This window comes from Drosophila ananassae, chromosome XR, assembly GCF_017639315.1.
Source record: "Drosophila ananassae strain 14024-0371.13 chromosome XR, ASM1763931v2, whole genome shotgun sequence".
Lineage (NCBI taxonomy): Eukaryota > Metazoa > Arthropoda > Insecta > Diptera > Drosophilidae > Drosophila > Drosophila ananassae.
In genome coordinates, this window is record NC_057932.1 from 12,431,516 (window position 1) to 12,441,212 (window position 9,697).

The 9,697-nt window shown below is 39.3% G+C and overlaps 1 protein-coding gene across 1 annotated transcript; it reads left to right on the forward strand.

Moving 5' to 3' along the window:
• The first annotated feature begins 1,796 nt into the window (after positions 1–1,796).
• On the forward strand, positions 1,797–3,368 carry LOC123257702 (E3 SUMO-protein ligase ZBED1-like). Its single transcript, XM_044717585.1, has 3 exons — positions 1,797–1,935; positions 1,995–2,054; positions 2,217–3,368. Exons 2-3 carry the CDS (start codon positions 2,036–2,038, stop codon positions 3,299–3,301), a joined length of 1,104 nt encoding a protein of 367 aa, XP_044573520.1. The 5' UTR covers positions 1,797–1,935; positions 1,995–2,035; the 3' UTR covers positions 3,302–3,368.
• The last annotated feature ends 6,329 nt before the right edge of the window (positions 3,369–9,697 follow it).

The window sequence follows — 9,697 nt, forward strand, 5'->3', positions numbered from 1 at the left end:
TGCTTTATGCGCAGCCAACTTGCCCATTGTAACAATGAGGATGGGTACTGAAAGCCGTATATATTTTTTTTTTGATAGCAAGGTAACGTTTATTTAAAACTGGCCTTTAGGGACAACCATTAAATGTTATGACATTAACTTCACTTATATATAATTAACATTATTAACATTAATTAACATATTAATTGGAGAACTAGATTAGAGTTTAATTAGGGTAGAAAGTTAGCTTAGCTTATGGTAGTTGATTATTGTTATGATATCCAGGGAAGGTCCAGCGGGTGCGTCCTTTGCAGACTTCTGGGCTGCTCGCTGTTGTCCAGCAGGGAGATGGCCAACAGGTTCGGGTGGTCATGGAGCTTCTGCGTGTATCGTGCGCTGCTTCTCCGGATCTCGTCCTTGACCCAAGGAAAATTGAGAACCTCATGGATGGTGCGGTTGTCATGATAGACATGGGCCCCAGTGGCGATTCGAAGGGCTCCATTTTCGAACGTTTGTATTGTTCGGACGTTCGTCTTGCTTGCAGTGCCCCAGAGCTGTATGCCGTACGTCCAGATTGGGCGTATTATGGAATTGTATATGAGGAGTTTCGAGGAGGTTCGCAGCTTCGATCTTCTACCCACAAGCCAGTAGAAGGATCGAAGTCTCTCTTCTGCCTGTTTTCTCTTCTTTATTAGATGGGGCCTCCACGTAAGCCTCCTGTCTAGGGTGAACCACAGGTACTTGGGATTATCTTCCTGCGGGATTGGCGAGCCGTTGAGGTTAACTGGAGGGCAGTTACCTGTGCAGAGAGAAAATGTGGTAGCGGTGGACTTCTCATTATTTACTGCAATGTTCCATCGCTTTTGCCAGTCGCTGAGTAAGTCCAGCTGGATTTGCATTATTTCGGCTGCTCCCATGGTGCTGTCGGCGGTGGTAAGGAAAGCGGTGTCGTCCGCATATGTTGCTGCAAGTAGGTCAGGCCTATGTAGAACCGTGTAAGGATTATAGAGCAGTGGACCAAGAACGCTGCCTTGGGGAACTCCTGCGTGAACCACTCTGTACTCTGAGATGGCCTCGCCGCATCTAACCGAAAATTTCCGGTCTTCTAGAAATGACTTCAGGAATAGGAAGTATGGGCGGGGCAGGGCTGTCTTAAGTTTGCAGAGGAGTCCGGGATGCCAGACCCGGTCGAAGGCTTGCTTGACGTCCAGCATGACGGCCATTGAGGCGACATGGAACTCCTGAGCAGTGCCATAGGGTCGTGCAGTACATTCTGGACGCTTTTGAAACCAGAAAGTACTTTCTGGTGCTTCTGGTACTGCACGACCCTATGGCACTGCTCAGGAGTTCCATGTCGCCTCCTGAAGCCAAACTGGTGATCAGGGATCAGTCCAGCCTCGTCCAGAACAGACAATGCTCTGCTCAAAAATACTCTTTCGAGTATTTTGGAGAGCATTGGAAGTAGGCTTATTGGACGGTATGAGGCAAGATTGGCTTCAGGTTTACCAGGCTTAGGTATCATGGCTACTTGGGCACGTTTCCATGAAGACGGAAAGTACCCTATTTCCAAGCATCTGTTGTAGATTCTGGTGATTAGTAGAATGCTCGGAGGTGGTAGTAGCTTTAATGCAATCGCATTGATACCATCATCGCCCGGGGCCTTGGTGTTGCTCATGATGGAGATGAGCTCGGCTGTTTCTTCAGGGTTTGCAGCCGGCCTACCCACTTTCATGTTCATTAGGGAGGGGATAGGTTTGTGGATCGGGGGCGTAGGGGTCTTCGCCTCAGTCAATTCCTGGGAAGTCCGTCTGTTTATTAGTAGCAGAGGTGGAGAAACATCGATGTTAACATCGATGTCATCGATGTTTTGAAAACATCGTTGACATCGATGTTTGGCAAGCCAACATCGATGTTTATCATCTCTAACGAGCATCAAGCAGGGAAGACGTGAAAATTGTAAGTAGATTTAAATTAAGTTATTTCTGATAAATTACTAATGTTATGTTGCAAACTAGTGTTCTGTTGGTGGTGTTGGCTGAGGTAGTGGAGTGGAGGCATGGAGAGATATCTGAAACGTAAGTATTATTAACATAAAAGCTGAGGAAACTTTGCATTTATATGTGCATACATATGTATGCACGTATGCTCTGCTTGCACGTGCGCGCATGGCATGTGTGTGTGTGCATATGTACATTTGTACTTTTACATGGTATTTGTATTAAAATAGTACTTTTTAGGAACATCAAAATCGGATGAAAATGTGGAGGAGCCAGCACCAGGTCCAAAAAAGAAGCGGGAAGCTTCGGTTGCCTGGGATCACTTCAAAAAAGACGTTAGAAAGACACACGGAGTTTGCAATTATTGTGGCAAAGCTATAAAAACAAACGGTAATACTACAAACCTTCTCGACCATCTAAGGCACATGCACCCAGATCGCCTTAAAGTTGGAAAAGGCCAAAATGACAATGCAACTGCTTTGGATGTGTTCGTGGGAAGGTCAACGTTTTACAGTAACGATTCTGCCAGAAAACGGAAACTCGACGAAATGGTGATGAACATGATAGCTGTAGACGTTCAACCATTCAGCTGTGTTGAGGATGAAGGTCTCATTAATCTTTTAAGAGAAATGGACCCGCGCTACAAGCTGCCAAGCCGGACCCACTTGCGTGACACAGTTCTTCCAAATCAATATGACCGTTTAAAGATCGTCCTAATTTCTGTTTTGGACAAGATCGACTTTCTGGCCCTAACGACTGATCTGTGGACATCGAGGGCAAACGAGGGGTACATAACCATAACGTGTCATTTTGTGTGGACCGGCGCAAAACTGATCTCGGCAGTATTGGCAACTAGGCAGCTTGTAACATCCACAAACCACACGGCTCCCAACATAGCCGAAACTATATCATCTGTGCTGACAGAGTGGGCTATTGCAAGTAAGGTGGTTTGCGTAGTAACGGACAACGACTCGACGATGAAGAAAGCGTGTGAACTGCTTAAATACAAACACTTGCCCTGCGTGGCACATACAATTAATTTACTTGTGCAGGATGCTCTACGTTTTCCAGTTGTTGAGAGTATATTAAGCAAATGCAAGTCGATCGTCGCCTATTTTAAACGAAGCACAGTAGCGTATGAAAAATTCAAGGAAGCGCAGGGAGTAGACCAGCCCGTTGGACTGTTGCAAGAGATGCCTACTCGATGGAATAGTGCTTACGAAATGATCAAGCGGATCATTAAAACAAATGAGCACATCACTGTCGTGCTGGTCACATCTCGGAATGCACCTCCACCGCTTACGCCAGACGAAGTAGATGTCTGACATGACTTGTGCGAACTTCTGTCCCCGTTTGATGATGCCACTCTATCAGTTTCAACCAACACCACCGTATCAGTTTCAATTATCATCCCAGTTATATGCGAGCTTTTCCACAAAATTTCTGGTCTGGATTGTAAACTCAAAACAACTGAAGGAACTATTGCTTTGGGATATATCAAGACTTGCTTGCGTGAGAGATTATTGCCATATGAGGGTAGAACCATTCCACGTATAGCCACCATTCTTGACCCTCGTTTTAAAAAACAGGGTTTTCTCAGCCAAACCAACTCAGAAGAAGCGGCTAAAGCTTTGCAGGACGAGCTAAACTCCACCCTTGTGTCCATTCCTCGACAGCAACCAGCACCACCAACAGAAGAACCCACACGATTTTCTTTCATGAAATCAAAATTGGATGCAAAAGTTCAATCATTCCGGGCCGATGCTATTGTCCTGTTGCGACAACATGTGGAAAAAGAGAACCAGCCCGAAAAGTGCGAGCCACTTGCGTATTGGGAGGTAAGAATGTTTTAATTAAGACCTTTTGTTCTTAAAATATAACAATTTATCTTATTTCAGATGTCTACCGAAGAAGCTTTTAAAATCTTGTCTAAAAAGTATTTTTGCGTTCCCGCTTCATCGTGTGAATCAGAACGTGTATTCAGCAAAGCAGGACAACTGATATCCGACCGTCGCACCAGACTTTCATCTTCGGTCGTCGACAAACTTTTGTTTTTAAACAAAAACAAACATATAAATAAAATTTGACTGTGATAAAAAAAATTTTTTTTCTTTTAAACATCGATGTTTCATCGATGTTTTGCCCCAAAAACATCGAAAACATCGATGTCCGCGAACATCGATGTTTCTCCACCTCTAATTAGTAGCTCTTTTGCAAATTGGCTTTTGAAATTAGGGGTCTTCATGGTTTGAGGGGGGAGAGGGGAGAAATTTTTGCCATAATTATCAAGATTTTCTCGCAGCATTGTTGCGAACGTTGTCTTTCCGCTGTCATCGGTAGGGGGCGTCCTGTGCACTTGCGCTTTGGTCCGAACTATTACCGGGCCAGTGTCTTCTGAGCTGTCAAGGGATTTTCGGCAGCTATTGGTATTTATGGGAGGCAAAATTTCAACAGCCTGTATCTCAATGGGAGACTTTAAGATTGGGTCGCTTAGCCATTGCCTCCATTTGCGTTAGAGGGGGGGAAAGCGGTCGTTTTTGGGTAGCCTTCCTCGTCTCCCTCTCCGTCAGATAGTCAGCCAAGCTGAACTCTGCCGCCAAAATTCCCTTCCACATCTTGGGCGAGGGGGGGAATATTGACTTAAGCGAGTGCACTCGCTTGTATATTTTGGCACTCACCACTTTGCTGAGAGCCATTGTCAGTTGTTGCATGTCCATTGGGGCTAGAAGTTCCCTGGTTCCTTAAGACCTCCATTTCCTTTTCTTTTTGTTGTTTATTTATTGCTTTGTTAGTATGTGCTTTTTTACAAGGTTTGTTTTATTTATTGGTTTTTGTTCAGTGTTTTGTGTGTTGAACAATTTTGTTCAGTGTTTTGTGTGTTTAACAATGTTTTGTTATTGTGTTTGTGTTGTTTTACAAAAAAGGGGTTTTAACAATTTGTTCAGTGTTTTGTGTGTTTAACAATGTTTTGTTATATAACAATTAAATAACAATTAACAATTAAAATACACTTTACTTTACTTTACAAAAAAGGGGGGGAAACTAGCGCCGTCTTTTAACAATGTTTTGTTATTGTGTTTGTGTTGTCTTTGTTTGATGTAATAATAAATAACAACTATATAAAACACTGTTGATTCGCCTATGCAAAAAAAAAAAAACAAAAATGCAAGGAACAAAACGATAAATAACCGAAATGTAAAAGCTCTAATGACAAAACAAAAGCAATAACAAAATCGAAAATTTTGGCGCGTGTACATACAGTGCACCGGGTATGCTCGCGTTTTAAAACAATGCACTTTTCACTGAGCCTTTAAAAATAGTAAAAAAAATTAAAATGGGCATGGCCAACATTTTTTTGAGAAGACATAAGCTAGACTTGACCCCAATATAAACTGACGAAAATTTCAATGTTCTAGGTGTCCTGTTTCAAGAGCTACAGGATGTTGCGTATATGCAACATTGGGCAATTGTGTCATACATGGCAGTATGGGATCCATGGCAGTATTTTCTTTTCTCCAAACTTTTGCTCTCCCATCGTATCCAAATATGTTATATTTTGACTCATCCGTGAACAAAACTTTCCTCCAGAACTCAATGTCCTCATTGAGATGCTTTTTGGCGAACTCCAAGCGAAGTCCCCGGTTTTTCTCGCTTATGATAGGCTACTTGCGAGGAGTTCTGCTGTGGAATCCTTCATTATTCAGAGTCCTTGTAACAGTGCGTGGGTGGACAATAATTTTTGACCTTTCGGCTATCTCATGGGCCAAGTCAGTTGCATGAACCTTTGGGTTTTGGCTCACTTCATTCCTTATGAAGGATATGTCCCTACGCCCAAGCTTCTTTGGACGGCCACTGCGCGGCTTGTTCTCAAAACTGCTGGTTTCTGGGAAGTTTTTATAAATGGTATGCACTGTGGCTTTGCTCAATTTTAACAATTTGGCAATTTCACCAAAGGATTTTTTATCGTTTCGATGTTTTATAACTAACATCCGCAAAGAAGGAGACATTTCCTTTCGAGGAGATTTCGAGGATTTCCTTTCGATTTTATTGTTTGTCAAATGATGAAATGAAATAAAACCACAGCCAGAAAATAAGCAAAGCATAAAGCAAAATAAAACGGTACTTTACCGTTCGATTTTCGCTAGAATTAACAGGAAAAATAGCTGACCAACTAATCGTATGTTCACTTTTGTCAGTGCCTTTTTTTAGTTTTTAGCTTATAACTTTAAAAGTTTATGTTTAATTAAAATGAAAATTTGTAAGCTACATAATAATTAAATTTAAAACAAGACTGCATCATTACTTTTCCGCTAAAACCTTTAGGAGTGGCTAAAATCCAAAAAGGGGGGTCGTATGTAGACTTTTGTCCGCCACTGTACATACATATGTATAAAAATGGCTCTGTTTCAATTTTTGCATACATATCTACAATAACTGCCCTGCAGTACCAAGAAATCACGAAGGAAAATATTCCTCAACGTTAGAGAGGGACACACTGAGAAAAGAGTGAGATGCAACGTCTTTAAAAACAATAGCAAATGCAAAGACAGTCGATGAGAGAAAAAAATTCTCTCAGCAAAGTAAGTGAGCGGAGAGGGAGAGTATTTTTCCGAGGTTTTGTTTTTGTTCTTAGGCAGATAACCCTTTGCTCATTATTCGGGAGGCCCTACGAATTTTGTGTTTGGAAGACGGGCGCGATGGCAATTAACTGTTGTTTCCAGACCTGAAGCCGATAGAGAATAAGAGATAAGGAATGTCTCAATCGTTTCGCTCAATAAATACCCTTTAAATGCAAATAAAAATTAAAATGTATTAAATATGAGATAAATAGAAAAATGGGAAGGGATATAACTGTGGTAGACATTTTAAAATATTTTTTAGATTCTTTATATAGTTTTAATTAAAATATAAAACATTTGAATTATATAAATAATTTTTTTTATATTATATATACACATGTCATATAACACAATACAATTTTTTAAAAACAATTTTTTTAGAAGAAAATATAAATAAGTTAATATATTTTGAAGACCCAGTGAAAAGTGCATTGTTTTAAAACACGAGCATACCCGGTGCACCGTATGTATGTGGGCACGCGCCAAAATTTTCGATTTTGTTATTACTTTTGTTTCATCATTAGCATTTTCGGTCATTTATCGGTTTGTGCCTTGCATTTTTTTTTGCTTACATAGGCGAATCAGACTGCGTTTTAAGTGTGAAAAACTCAAGAGGAATATTTTCGATTTTGGAAACATACATAAGGTAAAGGTACGTACATAAATAAATATATAATATATAAAGATAAAATATCCAGCCACAACGTGAATGGAGTAAGTGGAAAGGATGGCCTCAAAACGTTTAAAACTTTCTTCCCACTTTTACTAGGTAAGAATAAAAAGAATTATTTCTGCGACAACTGCGACAGGCCTTGGCACTGGCGAAAAATTCAGAAAATAAAGCTAAATATAAGAAAAATAAAATTATATGACATAATAAAAGAGGAAATTATAAATGAGTCCGAAAATGATGAAAATAATTATTGGGTAATAAGATAATAATATTAAGAAATAAATGAAATTATAATTAAGAAATACATTCCTTAAAAATAAAATAGAAAATAATGAAATTAAAATGGAAATTATAGAAATAAAATTACATTCAATGTAAAATAGGTGTGGTTTTAAATTTATTTGGAGGGTTCAAAAATTTATTTGGGGGATTTTTACTTTTTTTTCTTAAGGAACCTCTTCAGGAGTTTCTCAAAAAAATTCCTTTATTTCCTTTAAAACGTTTGTAAAAAATTCTACAATGATCTCACGATTTTGGTCAAAAGTGTCCAACGCAGTGAAGGAGACATCTCCGACTCTATAAAGTATATATGTATATTCTTGATCAGGATCACCTCCTGAGTCGATATGAGCATGTCCGTCTGTCCGTCTGTCCGTTTCTACGCAAACTAGTCTCTCAGTTTTAAAGCTATCGAGTTGAAACTTTGCACACACCCTTCTTTCCTTTGCAGGCAGTATATAAGTCGGAACGGCCGGGATCGGTCGACTATATCCTATAGCTGCCATATAACTGAGTGATCGGAAATGCCATAACTTTGGTGTTTTTTAAGTTGGAGGGTTGAGACTTTCCACACATGTTACATTTGACCAAAATATCTTATGTACAAAATTTCATAAGGATCGGCCGACTATATCCTATAGCTGTCATAGAACGATCGAAATTGACATAACTTTGTTGTTTTTGTAAGTTAGAAAGATGGGATTTGGTACAGATTCTGAGTTGAAAAAATCAATCTGATTTGTCGAATTTCATAAGGATCTACAATAAGGCCGACTATATTATAGCTGCCATATAACTGATTGATCGGAAATGCTATAACTTCGTTGTTTTTCAAGTTAGAAGGATGGGAGTTTCAATGGGGGTTCCTCTTTGGGCAAAATAATTCAATATGCCAAATTTCATGAGGATCGGCCGACTATATACGATCCGCTATATATCTAATAATATAAGATGAGTGGCGCCACCTAGCGGACTGCGACTCAACTGCAAGGGTATATCAACTTCGGCTCCGCCCGAAGTTAGCTTTCCTTTCTTGTTAATTTTGATCTACTGTTATCTGTTCACGGAATTCAACAGACCTTGGCCTATCATGTTCATGTTTTTCCGAGCAAATTAAATCTGTTGCTTTCGTGCTTGTTGATCCTAAAAAATCAGATGAATATTTAACCGAATTGAGCAAAAACAAGATTTTGATTAAAGCTCAAAACAAGATTTTGATCCTCGCACAATGGTGTTGGAAGCCTCAAAGGACATTCTGGAGGAGATACAACTTAATATACTAATTCATTTTTAAAAATTGCTTACAGTGATCGTTAAACTTGCAACCGCCGGAAGAATTAGATATAACAAAATTCAACCGCCAAGAAATTTTTTTTGAGGCTCACAATACAAGCATTCAGCAAACCCAAAGCTCGGACTGCCCCTCTGAAAAGGAGTTCCACTTATATATTTCATTGTCAAACACCAATTGCGAAGCTGACCCCATAGAGTTCTGAACTTTCCAATAGCAAACAATGCCACACATTACAAAGTTGGCACTACGCTACGTGATAACAACTGGTAGCTCAGTATCCTCATAAATGTGTAGTGTGTGACTCACGCAGCCGTAGGACTGATCAACACGTAACTCAGCGAGTATTTTTAAACTCACTGGACAAACAATACTGGAAATAAATTGAACTTTATTAACGTAAACTTACATAATAAAAAAATGGGAACCATATTCAATGTATCGATATTACGGTTTTTTTTTGCAAATATATCGATATTTTGGTAAATTTTCGACATCATATGTTTTTGGCGCAAAAAATCGATTAAACATCGATGTTTTAAATAAAAAAATAATTTTTTTTATGAAATTTCAATTTTATTTATGTGTTTGTTTTTGTTTAGAAACAAAAGCTTGTTGACGACTGATGGAGAAAGGCGAGTACGATGGTCTGATATAACTTGGCCTGCCTTGCTAAACAGAGCTTACTATCTAACTGAAATAAGATAGTTTGTTCAATTTAATATTTGAAGAACAAATATCTTACCATATAGGGTAGTGGTGCAGAAAACATCGTTGGAAACATCGATACCTCGATGTTTTGGAAAATTAAAAACATCGATGTTTATTTTTGACCATCGATGTTTTGGTACTATCACTT